Here is a 26,359-nt window from a genome sequence, read left to right as displayed (position 1 = left end):
GTGATGACCTAGATGGGTGGGATGGTGGCGGGGGGAGTGGGAGGGAGCTCCAAGAGGGTGGGGATATATATATATACATATAGCTGATTCACGTCATTGTACAGCAGAAACTAACAACACCGTAAAGCAACTATACTCCAATAAAAAGATAAATAAATAAATAAATTAGATATACTAAAAAAAGAGAGAAGTATGGAGTTGTGATTAACAAAAACTTTATGCATCAAATTATTATTTTAAGGTAAAAAATAATCCGTGGAGGAAGTGGCGTAGAATACAAGTTACGATAGAAAAAGGAACACTGTAAATATCTCCTTCTATTAAAGAAGAACTTGCTCTCATATTTTGCCAATGGATGATTTTGGGTAAAAAATCATTATGGTGTTTGGTGTGTGCATTCCATTGGATCATCTTAAGTCATCTAACCACTGTATTTAAAGATGCCAAATATTTATAATATACCCAGATATAATCTTTTCCTACTATTTAATTTTATGATGAATATTTCAGATATCAACTTAAAAATGTTGGGGAGATATATAGATATATATTATCTATCCGTCTACTTTTATTCAAGTCTTTTAGAAATATGCTAAAAAAAACTTGAACATCACTACATTAGGGCATGGGAGGATGGTGATTCTGTTGTCAAGAAAGGAACCGTACCGGGGAGAATGAGAGAGGCTGACAAGCAAGAAGACCAAAGAACAGGATAATAGGAGTGGGAGTTGGGGACCAGTGAACAGAAAGAACCCTCTGCATACCTCTCCTGGGTACTTCTACAGTTATCCATATTGCTTCTCATTTACATAAGGCCAATGAGATCTTACCAAAAGATGAACTTGAACTTTAGTTTCAAGTTCGAAGGGCTAGAGTTAAGACCCAGCTATCCCATCCACTAATTGTTTGACTTTAGGCAAGTCACTTAACATCATTAATCTTATGTTTCTGTCTCGACATATTAATATCTGTCCTGACTCCTTCATAAAGGTCCTGTGAGATATAAAAAACATAATATATAGGAAACTTACTGCTATACCACTTTAAGCTGGTGTTAATATTCTTCTTCTACAGAGTAAATAATCTACTTCAGTTAAAATTAAGTTATAACTTAACTTTTAGTGTCTTTACTAGTTTAAATGACTTTCATAAATTAAGATTTAAGCTTAGTAAACAGGGAACAATAATACCTAATGCAAAATATTTTAAAATATTTTTAACGGTCATATTTTTTTACCTAACAGCATTCCACTGAATTGTCCTAAAGACACCTTCTATTTGCACATATCCAGAGTCACCTACATTAAATCTAACAATACTCTCTGGTATGTTATTTTCTTAGGCAACATGGTACATGGCAAGGAGGCTGAGCAATGTGATACCGATCTTCACATTGTGAGACCTTGTTAACACTCAGGCAAGGAAAGACAAATGTAAACAAGATCATCTTAACCTAGCTGAAAAGTGTCAGCAAAGGGGAAAAAGATTCAGCTCCGCCTTGCTGAATCCTGCATTCAGATTTGCACTCACTAGTCACTTCCTCCACCTCTTAGGCTTTTTCAGGCCCTAGGTCATCAATGAATTACTCAATATTGCTGTGATCTTCCTTAATCACAGCTGATAATGTATGTGTTTAAAAGAAACAAACTCGGGGTTTCCCTGGTGGCGCAGTGGTTGGGAGTCCGCCTGCCGATGCAGGGGACACAGGTTCGTGCCCCGGTCTGGGAGGATCCTGCGTGCCGCGGGGCGGCTGGGCCCGTGAGCCATGGCCGCTGAGCCAGCGCGTCCGGAGCCTGCGCTCCGCGGCGGGAGAGGCCACAGCAGTGAGAGGCCCGCGTACCGGAAAAAAAAAAAAAAAAAAAAAAAGACACAAACTCCTCTCAAAGCTCTTCTTTTCTTCTGTCAAGTCACCCACAAACACATACATCTCCTCCAGCCCCAAAACAAACCACCAACAAAACTACCCACAACAAGCCCACCCGTTCTCATTTATGCTTCCGCATTCTCCTTCCCTTAGTGGCTGAACTGCTTGAAAGAGCAGGACATTCAGTCTCCAGCTATTCCCCTGCCCATTCACTCTGCTGTCTGGATTCACACTCACCACTCAAACTTCACTTTCAGAGGTGACCAGAGACCTCCCCAACTGCCCAGTCCAAGAGCATTTTCTCTCCCTCGGCTGTGTTCTTGCCACGTATCTGTTTTTTCTCAAACCTCTTTCACTGGTCCGTTCATTTCATCCACCATTTTCACACAGTCCTCCCCAGGGACCTCTCTTTGATTTTCTCTCCTTTTAATTTTATAGTAGTGGTTCTCAACTTTGTTGAGAATCCCCAGAATCACATGGGGAGCTGTGAAGACCTGCCCACCCTTGGGCCCACCTGCAGAGGGTCTGATTTATTTGGGCTGACAAAGGGCCCAGGCATCAGTGTTTTTAAAGCTCCGCAGGTGATAATAAAGTACAGCCAGGTTTTCAAACAACCAGCCTCTATGCACTGGCTGAGTGATTCCCTCTCATGGCTTCTAACCCAAAACCATTAATTTCAGTCCCAAGTTTTGTTAAGCTACATTCACATTTCCAATTACCTTCTAGATAATTCCACCTGAACGCTCAACAAATATGAAAAGCCTCAGGCAGTAAACTGAATTGATCTCAGTATCTCCCCACACTGGTCCTCTTCCTGTAACCTTGGTCTTCTTAATTCAGTCATTATCCTCCCATTTCTAAACTCAAAGCTTCTAGTAATCCTCACAGCTCTCTTCAAAATCATTCCATTAAGTTATAGGTTCTACTGGAACTTAGCAGAACCCTACAGACCAGCGGTCCCCAACGTTTTGGCACCAGGGACTGGTTTCGTGGAAGACAGTTTTTCCACGGATGGCAGGGTGGGGAAGGTTTCAGGATGATTCAAGCACATTATATTTATTGTGTACTTTATTACTATTATTATTACATTGTAATATATAATGAAATAATTATACAACTCAACATAATGCAGAATCAGTGGGAGCCCTGAGCTTGTTTTCACTTGCCACCCAGTGACAGGGTTTTGATATGAGTCTGCAAGCAACTGATTTATTATGGTCTCTGTGCAATCAAACCTCTCTGCTAATGACAGTCTGTATTTGTAGCTGCTCCCCAGCAGAGTCAGTGTTTTCCTTTTATGAGTAGCTCTAGCACTCTCTTCAAACCACTTATCATATTGTACTGTAATAATTTATGTAGAGTTTGTGGACTCCTACCATAAAAGCTCTTGAGAGCATGATTTTACATATATGTATGTTATATTTAAAATATGTATTTATAATATATACCTTGTATATGTATATATGATACATACAATATGATACATTTTGAACAATATATTTTGTATGCACAGAATCAAGCATAATGCCCTAGCAGAGATGTTCAAAAATGTATTATTTATCTAATGCATATTTGTTGAACATCTACAGCGTGGCCTCACTATTTCTGGTACCTGGGATGCATAAATAAACCAAACAAAGACTGTTCTCAAAGTGATTCTCAGGAGAAAAAAACCAATGTATAAACAAATAAACAATGTATAAACAAATAAACATACTGGATAATTTCAGTGGTCCTACGGTCTAGAAAAAAATAAATCAGCATTATAGAGTGCTTTAGATCAGGAGTCAGAAAACTTTTTCTGTAAAGGACTATATATTTAATATTTTAGGCTTTGGGGGCCACATGGTCTCTGAACAAAAACCACAGACAATATGTAAATGAATGAGCATGGTTGTATTCCAATAAATATTTGCTTACAAAAATAGGAGGTGGGCCATATTTGGCCTGTAGACTGTGGTTTGCTGACCCCTGCTTTAGATAACAGGCATGGCTTCTCTGAAGAGGTGACTACACTCTAGGACATGAATACCTAGAAAGAGCCAATCCTCAGCCAGAATGTTCCAGGTACAGGTAAGAGCACTTGCAAAAGCTGTTGTTTGAGAAGCAGAAATAAAGCCTTCATGATGAAGTGTGGTGAAAGAAAGGATGGATGAATATATAAACAGAGGCATGAATGAGTGAACTTTATCCATATGGAAAATAAAAATTATTACCCTAAGTAATAAATAAGCATTCCCTCAGTTGAGATATGTTGCCACATTCAAAGAGAAGAAACAAAGACATGACTGCACAGGAAAATAAAAGTCAGTAGGATCTACTCAAAATTAGTTTACTCTATGAATATCTATGCACCAAGCACTACTGCAGGTGCCAGAAATTAGGCAAAATGTTTAATAATTATGACTTCTGAAGGTTTAGACAATTACAATGCTGGATTCCATTAATTCTTAGTTATATATGTATATTTTGATTTCTAGAAGCTGAAATATTCAGATGACTTCTATGTACTAAGAAGTACTATTTTTTCTTAGTACTATTTATCACAAAACTAAGAGCAGTACTAATGATAGACAAAAAAAAAAAAGAAAGTGACCTGTGAACCTATAGTACATACCAATTAATTTCATTTTAGAAAAATATTTTGGAAAAATGCTTGAACATCAAATATGTTTAAAAATCACTGAGATATTCTTTATTAACGGACCTGAAGTTGAGTTTAATTTCTCTTTTACATTGTAAAATTCTAATTATTTTAAGAAGTGTGTGTAAATAGTAGCAATTCAAAGAAATGTGAGTACTCCACTTCTGGAAAATTGATGAGATGATACAACACTTTTAAAATAAAGAACTTTTCCCCAAAGATATCTTTGAATATTATATGATTTAATTCATGAAAACTGATCAAATAAGGCTACACACAATTTGTGTCATTCTAATGAACTAAATTTCAAAACCATACAGTCAATAAAACATTTTTTGTTGCAGGGAAGAACATGGGCTTTGGAGTTGGCTAGACTTGGCTCTGTATTCTGGCTCCCCCACTTGCTGAGTCTGCAGCCTCGTAGGCTCTAAGTTCCTAGAATCACAATCCTCACCTGTGCAAAGGGAGAGACCATCCCTCCCAGGGTTGTAGGAGGATTTCATATGGAAGGTAAAGCACTTAGAATTAGGAGACAGTCAATAAATTTAATTTAATTGCCTCTTCCCTAAGTTTATCCCAAACAGAACTATATCTGCATGAAATGTATTTTCAATGTTGATGATTCAGTGCTCCTTAGTCTTTATTAAGAAGTACATACCTCTATATTCATAATACCAATCAGGAAAAAAAACCCAAAAAACTGGGAGAAATCTTTCAATTTTCCATTACATAGGACTACTGGTGTGGGTTTATGAGACTTCATTCATAAAACTCTCCTCGGGGGGCTTCCCTGGTGGCGCAGTGGTTAAGAGTCCGCCCGCCGATGCAGGGGACACGGGTTCGTGCCCCGGTCCGGGAAGATCCCACCTGCTGCGGAGCGGCAGGGCCCGTGAGCCATGGCCGCTGAGCCTGCGCGCCAGAGCCTGTGCTCCGCAACGTGAGAGGCCACAACAGTGAGAGGCCCGCGTACCGGAAAAAAAAAGAAAAAAGAAAAAAAAAAAAAACTCTCCTGGTGAGGAAAGTTTCTCCCTACTTACAAGCTCAATCCCTCCTAGTGTATGTACCAGAAGAGATGTCATTATTTCTAGCCATCCTATAAGAGGACTGCTTCCTAGCTCTTATATTGTAAGGACAGAAAGAGGATAAACTGTTTAGAAATCCCTCCAACGGTTAGGTCTTTCAGTCCTATTGATGCCTTCAGCCTGGCACAGAGTTCTGAAAATCCCCATATGATTTTTTTTTAATTTTTATTGGAGTATAGTTGATTTACAACGTTGTGCCCAATATGACTTTATTAATGAAGATGAGTGAGTCCCAATTTCATGGTAAGTTTTAGGAGTAGAGTATACTGACCCCATATTGTGTGTGCCCAGAAAAGGTGTGTAAAACTGCCATCCCACCCTGTGTGTGGTGTGATTTAAGGATCCACTTTTTTTATGGCTCTTACATGCATGGTTTTATAGTTTTATTGTTACTGATACTTTATAAAATTCAGAACTATTGGCTACGTAAAGGCTGTCAGGGGAAGAGAAGTTTTGCAGGAAAACATGGAGATCATTTTTCAATGGCTCAGGCTTGCATGATCTCTTCTGAGCAGCTCCTTGAGCATCCAACAACATTCATGTTTCAAAATTTCTATTCTCTTTTCCCTGAATACTTTATTGTTCATTTTAAATTTAATTTTTGATTTATATCATCAGCAAACACAGAGAAGAGTGGATTAACATTCCAGATGGGGTAAGTAATCCCCACATTTAATCCTGACTTCCTATACTCACTTTCTCACCTTTATTCACTTTCCTCCTCTCTTTCTGATTAAACATCATAAAACTAGGCTACCTAAAGCAGATTCCAAAACTTCCAATGTTAAGAGTATGTAAAGTGGGGGATCCATTTACACAAGACAATTATTTTCCAAAAATTACTTATATCCAGAATTTATTTCATGGCTTACTACTAAAATTGTTTAAAACCTAACTCTGTTCATGTTTTACTATTAAAAAATAAAAGACAAATATTTGGGGCAGCATGATGTAATAAAAATAAATCAACAACCACATCCACTTCCTTGTTGCCTCATCCCTTCTAACTCCCTGGGCAAAAGGAACATATCGCAGGATGATTCATGTATTAGGGGCTTTCTAGAAATGTCTGGCACTAGTATTAGCAAGCACAACTATTTCCAAATATATTAAATGTCTGCTCAGTTATTCCTTTAAGTGTCACAGTAAGAAAAAAGAATTTATAATCTGAAATTCATTCTTCTTTTCTGGCCAACTGTTTATAAAAGAACAACAGTGACAATATGTTTGGAACCACAATAATATAGACATTATAAAAACAATGATAATGTTTTACTTTTAGATGACAAAAGTATATAGTTTAATATTATCGAACATTAGGAATGTAAACCATATTTGCTAGAGTGCATATACTTTAAATTCTAAACTAAACAAAAAGCTTTATCCGGAAAGTGGTTAGGATATGTTTTGACTACCTTCAAGAAGGCTAATATGTTGGTTTTGTAAGTCTCTTCAGAGTCAATACAAGGGTAGAGGCTTTACTCACATTATGAAATAATTTAGCTACAACTACTTCTCTCTAAACCCCTGCCAAGTATGAACCGCAAATATCAATAAAACAAAAGAAGCAAAATTCATTTTTTTCCATTAATCAGAAAGCTCCAAAGTTAAGACACAGGGAGACATATAAGCAGAAACTGTAACAAATTATAAATCCAATGGTGATTTACACATGTTTACAATACCTTTGATATAATCCTATAGGTTAAATTTTGTGATTTCTTTCAGTGTGATCTTTCATATCAATTAAGCTGAATTCTTTTTGAGAGCTGTAAATACTTCTTCTTAAGACCTTGTTTCTTTCTGTAGTTCAGGGTAAATGACAAACCTACATTTTACTGAAGAGGAAATGTAAATTTATTTTAAAAAAAAAAGGAAAGACAGACCACTTAAATTCTTTGCAGAGATCCTTTAGAGATAGTCAGACTTCGGTTAGGAAATTGCTAACAAGGAGAGGTGCCCAGACCCCCAAGTAGCTATTGTCACCCTTTGCCCTTTTGATACATGAACTTGTTAACCATGTGATTGGCTAAGGAATCTAATCATATATGCCAATAATAAAGAGCAAAGCACCTTGCAGTTTTCTATTCTACGCCCTTGTGAAAGACAGATGTGTTGCATCTAATTATTAACTGATTGGTATCTGGAGAAACATTAACATAATTGGCGCATTTGTTCTAATTAACGAAGGGAAATTGCCACATACCACCCAATATGAAAAGTGAGTGCAGCAAGCATTAGCTAGAAAAATCCATGTCAATCAGAGAGGTTACTCTGCTAAACTCAAACTGGAGTCCCTCAAGTCCCAACACTGAGGCTGAAAATGACACAAGAGTTGAGAAGCACGTGTACACCTAAGAGAATGGCGATTCAGCCTACAATTGTTTTATGCAGGCACATTAATCAAATAAATGGGAAAAACAATTATGGGGCAATGATCAAATGCACACTCAGCCAAGATTCTAGAAGAAGCATTAGCGAGAAGCTGGGAGTCGGCCAAGTTTTACTGGATGGTTTAGAAGTCAGAAGTTTGAAACTTTTCCTGTATTCATCTGTTTTAACCTTGCCCTTTAGACCGGTGTTTCTCAAACTTTGTTGCATTTTAGAATCACCTGCGGAGCTATTAAAAACCTATTGAAAATAGTGATAACCCAGGCTGCATAAAATACCTATTAAATCAGTATCTTTAGCGTGGGCTATAAGCATCAGTAGTTTCTAATGATTCCCAGGTGATCCCAATGTGCATCCTAGTTTGAACACCGTATTGCAGACTGGTTCTGATAATTTTGCTGAAATACAGATTCTGATTAAGTGCCCCGGATGGGGCTTGAGATTCTACCTTTCTAAGAAGCTCCCAGGTCAAGTCAGTACAGATAATCTATGCATCGCACCTTGAATAGTAAAGCCTTCACAATGCTAAAAGATACCTCTAGCTAATAAGCCTTCTGTAGACTTTCACCAGGTAGGATTTAGCTCCATTGCTTCAGAGTTCGAAATCACAAAATTATTTTCTGCTGGTGTCTCACACTGACAACAGGTGTTTCATATGACCAACCAAGAAAGTCTTCATTATAGAATGCAAATGAATGCTGTTTACCCATTAAAGTTGTGGGTAAAAAGTATCTTAAAAGACAAGAATCAAAACGCCATTAAAAAAAAAAAGTGTACAAAGAAACTCTCCCCAACCCCAGGTCCATTGTGGAGACATTGTTCTAGATGTTGTCTCTTGTCAAGAATAGAAGGCTACTTTGTTTATGCAGCTATTTGCTTCTCAGATTGGCAACAGCAGTAAGACACTCATTCACTTCTGCATTGACCACTGTCCAATATACTTTGTGCCTTTCAGTAGCTTTGTGAAAGTATTTGTATTTTTATACTGTAAAAAGAATTGGACTTCAAGCAAGTTGAAATTATATCTTTAGACAACTGTACCCCCCCAAAAAAAAAACAGCCAAAGGATTAAAAAAAAAGCAAGTAAAAATGAAACCATGTCCCACAGACTTAACAGAAGCTGATAACTAATAGAAATTCTTGAGCTTATCTTACAGAACCGCAGATACGGCAACAGCTTGTCCAAACCCCTTTGCTTGTAAACTCCTTCACTGATTAAGCCCGTTTTCGTATTTCGTTCTTTTTTCACCTCTTTAATCACATACCTCCCCAGCTTCCACTCAGTCCAGCTGTTCCACAGGAACTTGAAGTCAGCTCCTGACCAGTGCCAGCGGGTAAGACTGCTTGGGACCTCTGACCCTAAAGCTGGGCCTGAGGCCAGTTTTTCAGTCGATGAGTGGCCTGTTGACTTCAGAAGCCTGGAAACGTACCCTCAGCTCACGCTGGGCTCCTCCATTGCGAACAGGCAGCAGCGGCGCACGGCGATACGGCTGCGCCGTATACCCATTTCCTCGTCTTTTCCCACCTCCAATCAGCTTTCCCCAGCCTAAGACCGCCTTGGGTATCCCATAAGTATCCCAACCCCCCCTGACCTCGGGGAGGCGGAGCTAAGACTTGTTCACCATCTTCTTAGTAGGCTGCCTTGTGAGGAAACTCTTCTCAGCTGCAAACCTCAGCGTCTCAGGGATTGGTTCACTGCAAGTCTGGCATAGGGACGTGGTTAGTAACCTAACAGAAACTGGAGTGACATTTTGCTCAGTTGTTGCAACTTCTGCAAAGGGAAGGAATTTTCTAAGAAAGGGATGTTGTTTTCCTGCTGGGGAAACACCTCTTTAATTGCACATATGTCTGGCTCATTGCTTTTGAGAGTTGAATGTGTGCAGACCACGCTGTAGAGATGAACTTGTATTGAAATCTGAAAACTTAACATTTCTGAAGCCTTAAATTCAACTATGAGGAGATGAAAGCACGTTAAGTGAATTAATAGTGACAACCACCAGAAGAGCCCAAAGTAGAATGACTCAATCTGATAATATCTTACAAGGGAGCAAAATGGCACTGAAATGTCCTTAAAATGCTAAATTTTCCAGGGCAAAAGGACTATAAATTGATTAGTCCTGAGATAGTTCCTAACCGGTCTTTACTGTAAACTTGCCTTTCAGGTTAAGTAACTCTCAGCATTTCCTCATATTTAGCAATTAAGGGTGTTGGGACTCTTGCTAAGTCTGACCGCCTTTAAAAAACACTGGCTTTTTGCTCTTTTTGTTATGACTGTCATTTTTCATCCACAATCAGTTTACAATAAATAGTGCCTCTAGGCATATGAAGAATCATTGAAAGAAATTTCAAAAGCAAAGAACTTACCCAAGAAAAAACCTTTTTTTCATGAAATAAAGGCTGTGGAAATAAAAGACCCTCCTGCCCTGCGATTATGTATTCAGGCGAGGTCACTGCCTGTTGCTGAAGCATCACTGAGAGAGAAAGAATGTATCTGAAAACATTGAAGTCTACTGACCACTGATTTTAGGTCATCTAAGAAAAGCTCACTCTACTGCGTTTGCTGACCGTTAGCATGGAAGATTTCACTTTCTTCTGAAGGACCAAATATTTTCTAGATTTTATTCATTTAATAAAATCAGATGTAAAATCCAAGTTCAGAACTTTCTGTTCCCACAGGAATTAAAATATATCCTTTATTTCTCCACCTTTCTCTCTCTCTTCTACTTCTACCCTAAGACCATCAACTATCTTCTCTTACTTGAAGTAAGGCAAAATCATCTCCTCAATGGTGTCTCTGTTTCCATTTTTACACTTCTAAAATCTATACTCCCTAGAGCAGCAAGAATGATCTTTGAAATAAATATATATCAGGTCATGACAATTCCTTACTTAAAATCTCCAATGACTCTGCATATATTCAGAAACAATTCCAAATCCCTTACCATTACCACGTGTTAGTCCCCAAGCTCATCCTAACCCTTTGACTGAAGGGCTTCCTGCCCTCCTGATGGCTCACTGTGTCTCAGAGACACTGGCCTCCTTTTTAAACCATAACCACATTCTGAGGTATTCTGCTCCCCTACCTGGAGCTTCCTGACCCAGATCTTTTCAAGTCTGGCTCTTTCCTGTCATTCAGATCTCAGCTCAAATGTTATTTCTTCAGATATAGATTCTCCTTAAACTTTAAAGTGACTTCTGATCACCAACAACCGTCAACCTCTCAGATATGACCTTGCCTTACTTCCTTTAACTTGCAATTATCTGACAATATCTTGCTCCTTTATTTCTATTCTTGTTTATGGTTTTGTTACCCTTTAGGGACTCTGACTGACATGTATCTCCTTCAACTAGAAAAGTATCCAGCACACGGTGAGTGGACAATGAATATTCCTTGAATAAATGAATTAGTAATTAAAAATAAAAATGGGGGGCTTCCCTGGTGGTGCAGTGGCTGAGAGTCTGCCTACCGATGCAGGGGACATGGGTTCGTGCCCAGGTCTGGGAAGATCCCACATGCCGCAGAGCAGCTGGGCCCGTGAGCCATGGCCGCTGAGCCTGCACATCCGGAGCCTGTGCTCCGCAACGGGAGAGGCCACAGCAGTGAGAGGTCCGCGTACCGCAAAAAAAAAAAAAAAAAAAAAAAAAAAAAATTAAAAAAATATTAAAAAAAAAAGTAAAAATGGGATTTTTGTACTGTAGGCTCAAAGGAACCACTGTGTATATGCAGAAGTCAAGCCACAAATCTATTATAAATCAGAGGTTTGTTATTTATTCCTGTGTTTAATTTTATTATAATTTTTAACTTGGTTCACAAAGTTATCTGTGCTTGTGGTGCTCTCTGTGCATAACTATTAGAGGCATATTATTTACATTGGCAGAAAAACATATCAAGTGACCAAAATATAGAGATGACGTTGGCAAATATTGACTGGACCAATGCAAAGCTTGCAAGCTGACTCCCTGTCAGGGAACCTGATACTTGTGGCAAACCTGTTTGTAAGGTTGATACTCATCTCATAAGCAAAACACTTTCTTGTTGCTACACACATGCTAGGAGAAAATTCCAGCAGATATCACTGGGCACTGAAAGCAATGTCTCCCTCCAAATTAGTATTCAAACTCTCCTTTTCTCTCTAAACCTTTTTTGTCTGCAAGGAATATAAAGCACAGCTTGGGAGAAAATGCACCTGCATGGAAATGCGTCGACACAAAGTTCCAGTTATGAGGGAAGGGGCAGCCAAACATGCACTCCTCTCATGAAACAAAATGTTCATTGGCCCTATTAATAATCAATTAGATGGACAGCTACCTGATGCTATACATCTGGTGAGGCCTCCAGCTGCCAGCAGCTTTTTCCCCTGATAAAGCTGATGCTGCTTTAAAAAACTCTTTCCTGTTTAGCAAGACTAAACTCAGCAAAATCACCTATTCTTTTGCACTTCACCCCATATTTTCCCACTTGCTAATTAGAGATGCAAATGTGGATAAGTAAGATGACGGTTTTCAAGCACAACTGGGTCAATATGTTGAACATTGTGCCCTGTTCCTCCAATTAGACTCCTATGAGAAATAGTTCGATTATAATTAGAGGAGCAATTATCCCCTTGTTTAAGGTGAAACAAATCACAGGTTTGTTTTAGTGAAAAATTCAGCTTTGCTCCTTCTGCCATGCCAACAAATCTTGTATCCACTGATGTTCTGATACCAGTACTCTCCAAAAGAGATAATCTGATGAAATAAAGCATCTCTGAGTATATTTCTGGCTCACTATATGACAGCAACATTTTCCAGGCGTAAACTAAAATGAGCAAAGAGGGGTTCATTTCATACAGTGCTGCTGTTATGCCACTGGAGCAACCCGGCACCCGTGCACAGGCATATTAATCTTCTGGCTTCTTTGGGGAGATGGCGGGTTTCTGCCAAAAGGCAGGCAAATGTCTCCCCAGACATGGGAGAAAAGCATTATATTTTTGGCTTGATCCTAGCAAAAGAGGTATTAAAAATACTGAGCAATACCATTTTAGAGTATTTCTGGGATTTGTTATTCTTTCTTTCACCTAGTCTACTTTTCATTTAAATATAATTATTATTAACCTGTCCTACAGTCCTTGAACTAAAGTAACTCTCAATGGCCTTTTATTCCCATCTAGTGGGTCAGAAGCACTAGACCGATAGATTCCCTTACTCCACCCTCACTGAGTTCTCTCAGTATGCGTCTTCAGTGGTGACAAACATCTTTTCTCTGAGAAGTTCCATGTCCTGAGGTGCCGCCTCTGTGTCACATCCAACAGGGACTCTTTATTTCATTTAGTTAAATATACTTAGAGAATCTACTATGCAACCTACAGTCTGCTGGTGTTAGAGAGAAACATGAACAAAAATCCCGTTGTGTTCCTTATTTCATCCCAGTCTAATCAGGTAGGACAGTAGTAAACAGATATATTTCAACACAGATAATAGTTGGAGCTGTAAAAAATCAGGGTACCTAGGGGCTGATGTTCAGGCAGTTATACTGGTTCATTCATACCAGATGTTAAATACTGAATAGTTCTGCATCCGCTACTTAATAGCTGACATATTTTTTTTCTTAACCAATGAGTACTGAGAGGAGTTCTTAGTCAACACTGCTAGGACCTGGAGAGATAGCATGTGAGGAATCCTGGGTTGGCCTCTTCCTCCTCTGACACTTCCTTTGTCCCTCTCTTTCCTTTGGCTTGGAAAAGGAGAGCTACCAACAGTAGCCCCAGCCCAGATTTCCTCTTTGGGAGAAAATATGAAGTCTGGTCCAATGTCTTGGGTCCATTATGACTAAACAGACAACTTGAAAAATCAGAGTAAGGACAGCAGCACATCAGGACTTGCTGTAGATATTCACGTTAACAAGTCATTTGTAAAGTAAATATGTTACATCAATAAGGGAATTTCCTGGTTTTAAAGCTCAAACGTTATCTTCATTTGTAGCATTTATGGCCTCTAACCAAAGTAACTGGCTAGAAAACACAGGAGGGCATCTTCGTGATTCTTCATAGGGCAGAAGCTTCATCTCTGCATACCCCACAGCGCCCAACAGAGCTGCACTGTGCTCAGTGACCACTCCGAATTCAAGAGGTCGAACTGAGTCTTCTGTGAATCAATAGGTGATATAATAATGGTGCTAATAATGCTAGTGAGTGCTTCTACATGGTCTAAGTGATTTGCATATATCTCATTTAACCTTCAGCTACATTCTGGAGAGACACCATTCATTATTATATCCATTTTGTAATTTAATTGAGGAAACTTAGATAGCGAGAGCTGAAATACCTTGCTTAAAGTCCAAGACTTAAAAATGGGGACACTTGAGTTTAAACCTAGAGTTCTGTAAGGAAATTAGTTTAATGTTCTGTAGCAGAAATTAAAGCCAAAATAGGGGAGAATATTAAACGTTATTTATTACCTCAGATATGCCTGTGCCATTATCTGCACCAAAGGTGATGCTTCTGTAACTTAAGATTAGTAGAGCTCTTTGGAAACCTACTGACTTTTTTCTTTTTTTTTGGTACACGGGCCTCTCACTGCTGTGGCCTCTCCCTTTGCGGAGCACAGGCTCCAGACGCGCAGGCTCAGCGGCCATGGCTCACGGGCCCAGCCGCTCCGTGGCATGTGGGATATTCCCAGACTGGGGCACGAACCCGTGTCCCCCGAATCGGCAGGCGGACTCTCAACCACTGCGCCACCAGGGAAGCCCCCTACTGACTTTTATGGGAAGGAAATTATTGTCTCCCGATATTCTGCAAAGAATGAACTTGACTACTTATTCAATGATGCTAGATATATACTTATTAAACAAAGATAAATTGAATCAGTCAACTATGTATTTGTTGAGTGTTTACTGAGTTTTTCAGATTCATTTGCCTTGCATACAAAAGAAGCATAAATCCTTGTCAGCATGGCCTGATGTCTTAAGGACTGATTTTGTTTATAGTAAAACATGAGAGTTTTACCTGCTGGTTTCCTTTTAAGATCAATATTCCATTTTATGCTATTTTCATGCTTTTAAATTCCTCAAATAAATAAATAAAATATTAAATGATAAATATATATACCATTAAATTAAAATAATCTTATAATCCCTTAACTCACCACGTTACAATTCATCCCTTTCTTCTTTAATTTATCTGCCCCTCCTGAGCAAATGACAGTTGTAACATGTCACGTTAAAGTATTCATTAGATTTCTGATCTTGGTGATTCTAAGGGTGCTGAAAATAATCGACACAGGAGTTTATTAGCCTGCTCTCAAGCATGTGTGTTTGATCTCTCTCTTGACTTCCAGAAAAAGAAAAAATATTCACATTATAGTTCTGTGAATGTCAAATGGGTATATGATTTTTGAGCTTGCCAAGTGTTAATTGGTCTCTTCCCCAGTGATGATACAGATAAAATTCACAGCCAATTAGTTTGCACTCTTGAATCTTTACTCCTTGCCAAAGTGAACCACTTTGCTGAGGAGACCAAGAAAATGAAGAAGTTATAGAATGTCCTCACTGAAAATCTCTGCAGGGATTTGCTCTCTTTAAGAAACATCAGGTCAAGAAGAGTCTATGGATACCTATGTTACTCAGGATATGTTTTGGTCTTCAAGATAGTTTAATGGTGGAGGTTTGCATTAGAATTTTAGAAATCCAGTTAAGGAGACAGATGCACTTATTGTCCTAAGTGAAAGGAAATATTGAATAGAGAAGAGCTGCCTACTTTATAATCACAATAAATCATATTGTGTGTCAGTGTTAGAAGATAAGGTTTTGGAGTGGCTGGATAAAGCAGCAATGATCATACAAAGTCTCTGATACAGTGCTAGAAAGTGCCATGGGATGCCAGGAACAAGGCAAAAAACAGCTCTCTTCTTTCAAAGAAAAAAGGAAATTTCATTAAGAATGCCACTTAGAGCCTTTGCATTGATACATTGGAGATATGGATGACTGTGACAGAAAAATGGGCATTGTATTGTTTGGTGCTAATAAAAAGTCATGGTATAAATCTGATTTGTAATATTTCATTAACTATCAATAGGCTTTGTTTCACCAAAAACAGAAAATGAAAATAAAGAGCTAATGGAAAGCTTACAGGATGAAACTAACGGACATTCCTCAAACATGTTTTTATTCATGGTGTGTGGCTATGGCTTTTAGGTATGTCCATCAATATATCACAGAGCAGGAAATATATACGTGGAGTGCACAGGCTCACACACACACACACACACACAAACACACACACACACCTTTCTTACATTTTTTGCATAGTATCAAGAAAAATAATAAAATTGATGGTACATTATTAAGTCATACCACCTTTCTCTATGATTAGTGCCAGATAAAATAAAACAGTGTTTCTGATTTCTTAAAAGACAGTGACAAAATTAAACCAAGCTGCCTGTGGCTTTGTCCAGTGGGGCATTCTAATTGACTCCAAGTCATTAATCAGTTCCCAATCAATCTATTTTGCCAGTAGCAAGCAGTTAGGACTCCATTACCAACCATTCATCATGCCATACCCTAATTCACTGCACCATTAGCCATGGACTAGGCCTCCGTTAGAATAACTTAAGTGCCAATTGCTAAATGTGAAGAATTTTTGCTACTCACTTCAGCCACTGGGATCCCTTCTGGTGGTCGACACTGGAGCAAGACTTCCTGTTCCAAGGACACTTCCTTTCCCAGGGGTTCCTGCTCAAATGTCTTCCGCAGATCTGGAAAGCACCAGTAATAAAATATAAGACAAAACTAATTAACATTTATTCATTTATTGGAAGTACAATAAACATTCTGCAGCTTATTTTATGTTTCTTTGTATTTTTTAATCATGTTAGTACTGTACCATAATGTGGGTGATTATATTCTGTGTACTGGAAATTATGAGACTTGGAGGCTATTAACTTCCTACTTTAATCTTCACTGGAATGCTTTGGAGATCCTCATTCTAACAATTAGCGAAACTCATTCGTTGCATTTCCTTACTATTTCTTAATAATCAACTATAATGATAACTTTTTTCTTTCTTTTTTTTTTTTTTTTTTTTTTTTTTGCGTTACGCGGGCCTCTCACTGTTGTGGCCTCTCCCGTTGCAGAGCACAGGCTCCGGACACGCAGGCTCAGCGGCCATGGCTCACAGGCCCAGCCGCTCCGCGGCATGTGGGATCTTCCCGGACCGGGGCACTAACCCGCGTCCCCTGCATCGGCAGGCAGACTCCCAACCACTGCGCCACCAGGGAAGCCCAATGATCACATTTTTAATCAAGAGAATCCCATTGTCATGATGTTTATTCATAAAGTCCCTTAGGTATATTCTTATTTTGTCTTTCTTCCCAATAGATAACTACTGTAGTTGTAATAACTCTGAGATCTTTTGATAAATAACTCAAAAGCAAGTTTCTGTTCAGAGTGAAAAACAGAATGCTGGAGTCCTGAAAGAATGAATATAGCTTCTTGAGGTGTCTCAAACACAAGACAGGGAAAAGAGTAACTATTGGGATGAGTCCAGAAATATCTCAATATGTAAATTATGTGACCATTCTGCAATTAGAAGATTAAACAGTCATTTCTGCTCAAATACACCAAGAATCTAATTATGTATTTATATCAGTGGTCCCCAACCTTTTGGGCACCAGGGACCGGTTTCGTGGAAGACAGTTTTTCTACGGACCAGGGTCGGGGGAGGGTTGGCGGGGGAGGGACGGTTCAGGCGGTACTGCGAGCGACGGGGAGCCGCGCATGAAGCTTTGCTCACTCGCTGCCCACCTCCGGCTCTGCGTCCTGGTTCCTAACAGGCCACGGATCAGGGGTTGGGGACCCCTGATTTATACAGTTATAGTTGCTACAGCAATACGCAGTACAATTTTAAAAACTGCTATTGATGGACACGAAAATGTTAGAAACCAGTTTGTCATTTTAAACACCAAAGCTAAAAAGTACATGAGTCAGTCATAGAGCTTTGAAGCAGCATTTTTTTTTAAAGCAAAGCAAAAAAATTATTTCATATATGTACTCTTCAGCTCCTTCCCATTAAAAGTTATTGGAATTTTACCCAGTTGATTTTAGTAAAAAGTTAATGCCTCTTTCCTTTCATCCCATGTCCCCAGCAATGACTTCAGAATCTAAAAGCACGATTTCAGCCTACTGAACTAATGAGTGGAAATCTGAAGACTCTGGAGGTGTGCCTCTAATGTCTTTCAAGGAGCTATTAGAAAGCACCACTCGGAAAATGCACTGAGAAAAAAATTCATTGTCATATATTTGCCATTTGGTTGAATTTCTTGGCAGAAGAAAACCTTCAAGAGCTTAGGGGCTGTGAAAAGATAACTGGATCTAGGTGGGTCTGAAGTAAGACAAGAGACTCTACAAATGGTGACAGAATTTCTGTCAGAAGGGCATTTCTAATTTGATTATCAAGAAATTGAGTATGTTCCAGGAATGAACACTTAAAATCCAGAGTTATTAGAACTTGAAAGTTATCTAAACCAGGTCCTTATTTTACATATGAGAAACACACTTCTCAAGTTACTCAAAGCCTCACAGCAAAATAACTGATGCTGCGTTAGAACCTGCTGATTTGATACATATTTTTCTATCCCACACATCCCTTCACATCTCTTTTGGTTGATTTGTGTCCTTTCAACAGAAATATTAAAACTTCTTCTACTCTTTCTTTTCTCATATAGTAGCTTCTCTTTGTTTTTAATCTGCATTAAGATGAAATTTTGGCAAAACACCAAATATTAATAAAAGCAATAGCAGCAGTGAATAACTTTAATGGGATAAAATATTCTTGACAGGGTATATCTTGTTGGTGAAAAATGATTCTAAAAAACTCCCATCTGGGCTTCGCTGGTGGCGCAGTGGTTGAGAGTCCACCTGCCAATGCAGGGGACGCGGGTTCATGCCCCTGCCGGGAAGATCCCATATGCTGCGGAGCGGCTGGGCCCGTGAGCCATGGCCGCTGAGCCTGCGCGTCCAGAGCCTGTGCACTGCAACGGGAGAGGCCACAGCAGTGAGAGGCCCGTGTACTGCAAAAGAAACCCCAAACTCCCATCTGATGCGGGGTAGGGTGAAGACCTAAAGACTAGAATTAGTTCTCAAATCTAATAACATATTGACTCTCAGTTAAACTAACCAGCATATCACAAAATAAGGATTGAGAATTAGAAAGAATGAGGCACATATATATCCAAATAGTCAAAACAAATTCCTTTAACATTTGTAAATTATCTCCTTAAGGTAGGCACTTTATTAGGTACTTAGGATGAAGATATGTAAGATCCAGAATCAAGACTAGAACGGTAAGCTGAGATCTATTTATGAAAAGCCTTCCTGCCATGCTAAGGAATGGCAAACCCTCAAAGGCTTTTAAGCAGAGGAGGGAGATAGGATGTCATATTGCCCTCGGTGTGATTGAGGTGGTGGTGAAGAAGCAGAAGGTAGTTAGGAACCCATTTGAATAGATCAGGAGGGATAACGGGGTCCTGAACTCAGCTAGTGACAGTGGACAGGAAGGGGAGAAAGCAGATTCTAGTAAGAAATAGATCATATGTTGAGGAAGACCTAGGTATTTGGAGAGTGAGAAGAGGAAAAGATAATACTATATTCTTAGCTACTGCAATTGTTAAGTTGATACCATCATTAAATGAAATAATACCAAATTGGGCAGGAAAGTGGTGAGAAAGATGGCAAATTTATTTTGGTACATGTTCAGTTTGGTGCAGCTGTAGGCTATTCAAGTGGAAAAGTCCAGTAGGTCCATATCATGATTTCTCAACCTCAGCACGACTGACATTTGGGACTGGATAATTCTGTTGTGAGGTTGCCCTGTGCACAGTAGGTTGCTTAGCAGCATCCTTGGACTCTACCCAACAGACACCAGTAGCACCCTTCCAAGCCATGGCAAAACAAATGCCTCCAGATAATGCCAAATGTCTCCTGACATGAAAAATCACCTCAAGTAGAGAACCACTGGTCTAGAGTTTGGAAAAGAAGGCCTGGTGAAAGATCTGTGCTTCACTGTCTAGGAGATAGCTGAAGCACTAGAAATAGATGACACTACCAGGGCAGGGAAAAAAAAAAAAGAGGACACCAACATTCAAGAGGAAAACCTGCCTGCAAAAATGATATGGCGTGAGCAAAGACGTCAGAGAAAAACCAAGAGACAAGTGTCAGAGAAGCCAAGAGGAGAATAAAGTTTTAAGAAGTTGGGAGGCCAACAGGACAAATGCAGCAAAGGACTCAGAAGAAGAGGAAGTTTGGGGAATTTAGGAGTGAAGGGGGAGTAGAAGCCCAGCTGAGTTGAGGGTGCACAGGAATTGGGAAAATGACCATCAGGAGAACTCCTACTCTTTTGCAAGGTTTTATGGTGATGGAAGTCAGCATTAAGGGATGATGGGTTCGAATGGAGCAGGCTATAATTCTTCTTAGGATATGGTATGGTTTTGGGCACAGTTTTCAAATTCCTGCCATATGAAGGCACACCTTTTGAGAATCCTCATTTCCTAATTGAGAATGGTGACCACACATCGGAGTCATGTACTTCAAAAGACAGGTTTAACTGAACTATCACTGAATACCATATAATTCTGTTGTTTTGAGGTTATTTAATTTTAAACTCTATGTAAATTTTATCTAATTCCTAAAATGATTCACATTTAACCCCCCACAAAGTAGTACTGCTTCCTGAAAAATCCTTTTACTTCCTGCCAAAAACCTCTAGCTTCCAGGTTGTGTAAAGAGCATAGAATATATTGTGCTGCCCAGCATGGCAGCTGCTCCTTTCATATGCCTCCACGGTACTCTGTAAGGGGGTGAGTAGCATTTTAAGCATATCCTTTATCATTTGGAGAGATGTGATAGAAGGCAGGCTGGATGACTTGCAGGCAGAGAGAACACGAGGGTGACGAATGGATAAGCATGAAAAATGGACACTTGTCAGCTAGGAATTAGATGTAAAACAGAATGTTTTAGAATAATGTGGGCATTCCTGTCAGGAAAAAGATGAATTTTTTGCCCTTGGAAGACCTTTAGAATTCTACATTTCTGTTTTCTTTCCATTAGTTCTAAGGCTGCTACTAAAATAAGTATAAAGTCCTTTCATTATAACCTAGATTACTTTTGCAAAGTAAACTTGGCTTACCTCTGATTTAGTCATTGACTCCATCAATTAAAAGAAAAATCAGCTTTGTCATATGCATGCATTCAGAGACATGTTTACTTAAGAACATGAATATTGGCTTACTAAATCCATACAGAGAAATCCAATTAGCAGATGTAGAATCAGACCTGAAACTATATGGACTTCTATTTACCATTTACACAGTAATCAAAGAAAGCCTTTTAGAACACACACATGTGTGGGTGTACACGGCATCTCATTTCTTTTTTTCTTTTTTTTTTTTTTTTGGCAGTACGCGGGCCTCTCACCGCTGTGGCCTCTCCCACCGCGGAGCACAGGCCCCGGACGCACAGGTTCAGCAACCATGGCCCACGGGCCCAGCCGCTCCACGGCACGTGGGATCCTCCCGGACCGGGGCATGAACCCGCGTCCCCTGCATCGGCAGGCGGGCAGACTCCCAACCACTGCGCCACCAGGGAAGCCCGGCATCTCATTTTTTATGGTAGAATTTTGATGCTCTCAATGAATTTTTTTGCACAATAATAATACTGTGGTTACAAATTATTTATGATGTGAAACCCACTAATTTCATGGCATTCTACAAACATGGACTCTGCTTTTTGACAATGTGGTAGGCAGAAAAGAAGGCTACCTGGGAGCTTGAAGACTCTGTGGCCTCACCTTCCTCATTTGTAAAATGAAAGTAAATGACGGGATGCTTTTGAAGGTCTCTTTTGTCATAAGGGCCTATGCCTGAGTAGACTAACATTTTAAATATGCATTTTAGGGGAAAACAGCCTATCCTTTGTGAAATAAGATAAGATCTTTAAGGATTTATACCAATTATCAAAGAGAAATAATAGAAGAAATTATTTTTCAATAATCTAGGAGATGATGTATCTTTGAAAAGAACAGCTTATATATTTTCCTCTACGACAATCTTCATGCAACTTTTGTACACTTCAATATACAGGTATGGGTAAGAGTTAGAAAAATGGGATGATGGATGGGTTCCAGAAGATTCCACATTAAAAATATCAGAAAATTCTTTGTACAAATCCAAGGGAGCAATATAATATACATCACAAAAGCAGATGAATATTAAAGCTTTGATGATTATGAATGCATTGAGAATTACTTTGACAAAACTAATTTTCTCTCCCCATGGAGAGATGGGAAGGAAATGCCTACCCAAAATAGCACGCAAGAAAGCCTGTCACACCAAAGGGCATATCTACGAAAGGGGCCCCAAATCAAGCCTCCTCCACAATGACCTCCCTCGAGCATCTTTGCCTGACACCATCTGAAAAGGGTGAAAGTGGCCTACAATGGGAAAGTTGAGGCTGGACAGGTGGGAGCTTTGACTATAACAGGTCATACTACCAAGCCCCTGTGAGCCCTGCTGATTCGGGAAGGAAATCAGGAGAAACTACCAGCAAAAGATCTCCCTATGGTGTCTAAGCAGGCAGGTTGCTGACACTATTGTCTTTGAAAAAGAAAATAAACAGGTTCTCACTCCAAGTTAAAAAAAAATAACTTACATTTGTTAAAAATGTTTATTCCCTTAGCAATGCAACTTCATTATGCAGAAAGATTTATTAGAATAAAATATTTTTTAAAAGACAAAATCTTGACAATGTGATAAACTGATATTATGAAGTTAAGGGTTCGCCGATGGGTATACTTCAATAGGTTATTCTAATGGAAATTAAAGTCTTTAAATTCCATTGAGTAATAAGATATAAATGACATAGTATTACCTTATTAAGGTTGGGTGCTTTTTGTTTTAGATCTGATCGGGTTTTGTGACTATTAGATCTCATAGAGTTTTGTGAATATTAAAAGAGTTATTGAACCTGAAAAGGTTTTGGAAGATTATGAAGCACAAAACCCATGTAATAAATCATTACGACTGTTTCTATTACTATTAGAGAGTTCTGGCATGAAAGATGATTACTCATCTGAGTAAATTTCAACATGTCATTCTCTTACACACTTGGGCCATTTGGTCTATAAACTATAGGATCTAATACTCCTTACTATTCTTACGGAATTTAAGGTTTATTGTTGAGTTTTTCAAACTGTGTGTCATGACCCCTTAGAGGATTATGAATTCAATTTAGGGGATTAAAAAACCAGCATTAAAAATAGGAAATGGAATAAATAGAAAATGTCAAGTGATCATACATAGTATTATTATGTATGTTTATATGTACATACACACACACACCTCTGTGTATTTGTATGTATGAAGAGATGGGTATACGTTTATCTAGTGGATCATGATATAAACATATTTTTTATTATAGGTCACTGTGAAAGAGGTCTGAAAGCTCCTGCAAAGCAAGATAACATTGCAGCCAAGAGCAAGATCTTCAGGAAGGACAAACTTGGGTTCCGGTTCTGACTTTACCCCTTGGCTAGCTGCGTGACCTTGAGCACACTGCTTAACCTCTTCTTACTTTAGTTCCTTCAGCTAAGAAATGGGTATGATAATAGTAACTATTTTACAGGGTTTTATAGGAAGAGGCACCTATAAAACTCTAGCATCATGCCTTAAATATAATATGTACTCAAAAGATAGTAATCCCCACACCATTTCCCCCCCAGTATTAGTGAATTTTAGCATGCTACACAAACATTAGGCATTATCATTGTTAGTCAAAATAACCATAAACAAGTGAGACAAATTAATTACGAGCGTGGGAGACTAATGATTGAAAGCGATGTGTCACAAAGAAAAACTTAGGGATTACCATGCTGTGCTTGAAAAAATGCAGATTTCATAATAAGACTTGGCTCCAGGAATCCACAGTTTTTATTGGCCCCCAAGTGTGTTTTACACACAGCACTAAAATCTGAGAACTACCGATGGATTGATGGATTATTTACCGAACACCCATGATATGCGTGGCACTGTGCTAGACTCTGTAGGCAGAGGGACAGAGAGGCCTGGGAGGCCGTGAGAACCAAGAAGACCTGCTTCTACACTGTGGCTCTTAAGACAGTGAGTCCCTGTTGGTGTTTCCCCAGTGTCAGTACTTACTTTTGTGCAAGTTGGCGGCTGACATTGTCTAACACAGACACTGAAATTTCATATGTGTCTAGGGGGACAGGCAGGTAACTTAAATGAAAGAAAGTTAGGCACAAGCATTATTTTTTTCTTAAAACATAGCACCAACCTGGGCTGTCTTAGGTTTTCCAAATTTTAATAGAGACATGGATACAAAACCAATTCACTTAACTTTTTACTTGCTACTCAGCTCTATGCTGCCATGTAGGAATTCAGGTTTGGTGGGCCACAGACCCCATATTTGACAGAAACTAGTAATCAATTCTTTTCATGCTCAATGAACAGAGGTAGTAAATACATTTTTTAGTTTTTAAAATTCTGTTTTACTGTACTTTCAAAGTGTTCCTCTAGCAAATAAAATAATTCTATGGTCACATATAGTAACAATACTTGTGTTCTCAGAGGGAAAAAATGTGCCTTTCTTCCAATAATGATAAAAGGGGATAATTATGTTGTCACAGTAGAGTATAACTTATGCTTAAATCACCAAATATGGCTGTTAACAGGAGATAACTGGCATGAACCAACCAGTATAGCATACTTTGGGAAAACTGGATTAGACTTCTGAGCTTTGAGCATTTATTAAAAGTGAAAGTCCTGACAATGCTATAGAACCCTAAAAAGTTTGCCACGGTTTTCTTTTCCAGGAATAGAGTATCTTTGCTGGAATTAAAAAAAAAAACATGAAAAAAAAAAGTTATATTCAGCAACTCCTAATGTGGTTTTTAAAAGGAAGGGACACAGTACATAAAAAATGTTGGAAGGAGTTTTCTTTTTCACTTGCTTTTTCTTCTCAAATATTGTAAAAGATAAAACAAAACAAAACAAAAACCCATGAACCAACCAACAAAAACATGAAGTTTCCTCTATGGTTAGATTGCAAAGTGAACTATCACATTTCTGCAAACCTGTACAATGAATTGGACTGTAAAAAGGAAAGTTTAAAACTCAGATTTACCATTTCCTAAACAAGTGACTAGGGTAAGTTATCTAGTATTTCGTTTCCATGCTTCTGTTTCGTTATTTGCAAAATAAGGATAATAACAGATCCTACCCAAAGGATTGTTGGAGGCATCACAAAAGTTAACATGCACAGGGGCTTATAGAATTAGGCATACAGTAAGCATGCCATAAATGTTGGTTACTAGGACACAGGGTTTTTTAAAGACAAAAGAATGAAGATGAAAGATTTTTATTTTGTTCCTATTATTGTTTTGCAACCTCTTTTTACGTTTTAAAAAACTAATGTTTTTGACCAATCTTATGAATTTACCACAAACACTTTCATAATATCATAGTTATGGGCAGGGACAGAGGTTAGAATAATTTGAGCAAATCGGCAGAAAGATTATCTGGCAATGTCTTTAGTTTTGCCAAGGCATGGCTATCCCTTACTGCACCGGGTCATTTAAACAGAAATCCTGAGTAAGCAAAGTCCCTGCAAAGGGAAGTACAATTTCAGCTATTCTTCTTCATTTCTTGGCTTTGGGGCATTTATAGGACAAATATATTGTATTCAGATAGTTTTGCTAAAGGGTTTTTAAAAAAATAAATATTTTACAGCTAGAACTCCAAAGACATCCATTACAGAGAAGAGGAAGAAAAATAAAAACCCATATAAGCTACTCTTCTATTCACACTGCATCTTTATTTTCAGAAAAAAATGATTATATGTCCTCACAATATTTTTTAAGGTATGTCTTAGGGGTAAATAATAAGAAACATGCCAACTTTATGGATGAGAACCCGATATATCAAAAAGTTAAGGCTCTTTTCTCAGAGTACAGAAAAAGAACACAATGATTGCAGACAAGCTTTTTGCAAAAAAGTAGTTTAGCCATAAACTTCCCATTTTATACAGCATAAAACATTACTTTAATGACATATTTTAGTCCAGTGGGTTACCAGCCCTTCCTATAGCACATAGATGGATGATTTTTCCCAAACTATAACTTATGAGACAGTATTTTATCAATTAGATGTCTACCTCTCAAAACGAATATGAGCTATAAATGCCTATGGATTTGTGGGGCCTCTATGAATCTTGAGAACTTCTGTCTAAACACAAAAGCAAATAAGTTTGGAAAAATACAGACTGATGCAATCAGGTATGTGCTATGCTTTTTAATTTTGAAATAGGAACCACATGATGGACTAATTAACATAACG

The 26,359-nt window shown here is 38.6% G+C and overlaps 1 protein-coding gene across 2 annotated transcripts in view; it reads right to left on the bottom strand.

Moving 5' to 3' along the window:
- The window catches only part of UNC5C (unc-5 netrin receptor C), a 397,062-nt gene that overhangs the window by 97,597 nt on the left and 273,106 nt on the right, over window positions 1-26,359 (bottom strand). For both annotated transcript variants that reach the window (XM_030865643.2, XM_060299770.1), the window contains exon 4: window positions 16,608-16,711. In XM_030865643.2, the coding sequence (XP_030721503.2) occupies window positions 16,608-16,711 (104 nt within the window). The remainder of the gene's footprint in view (window positions 1-16,607; window positions 16,712-26,359) is intronic.

Source organism: Globicephala melas, chromosome 5, assembly GCF_963455315.2.
Source record: "Globicephala melas chromosome 5, mGloMel1.2, whole genome shotgun sequence".
Classification (NCBI taxonomy): Eukaryota; Metazoa; Chordata; class Mammalia; order Artiodactyla; family Delphinidae; genus Globicephala; species Globicephala melas.
Note: the sequence above shows the minus strand (reverse complement) of the source record. Positions and strands in the feature narration are given on the sequence as shown.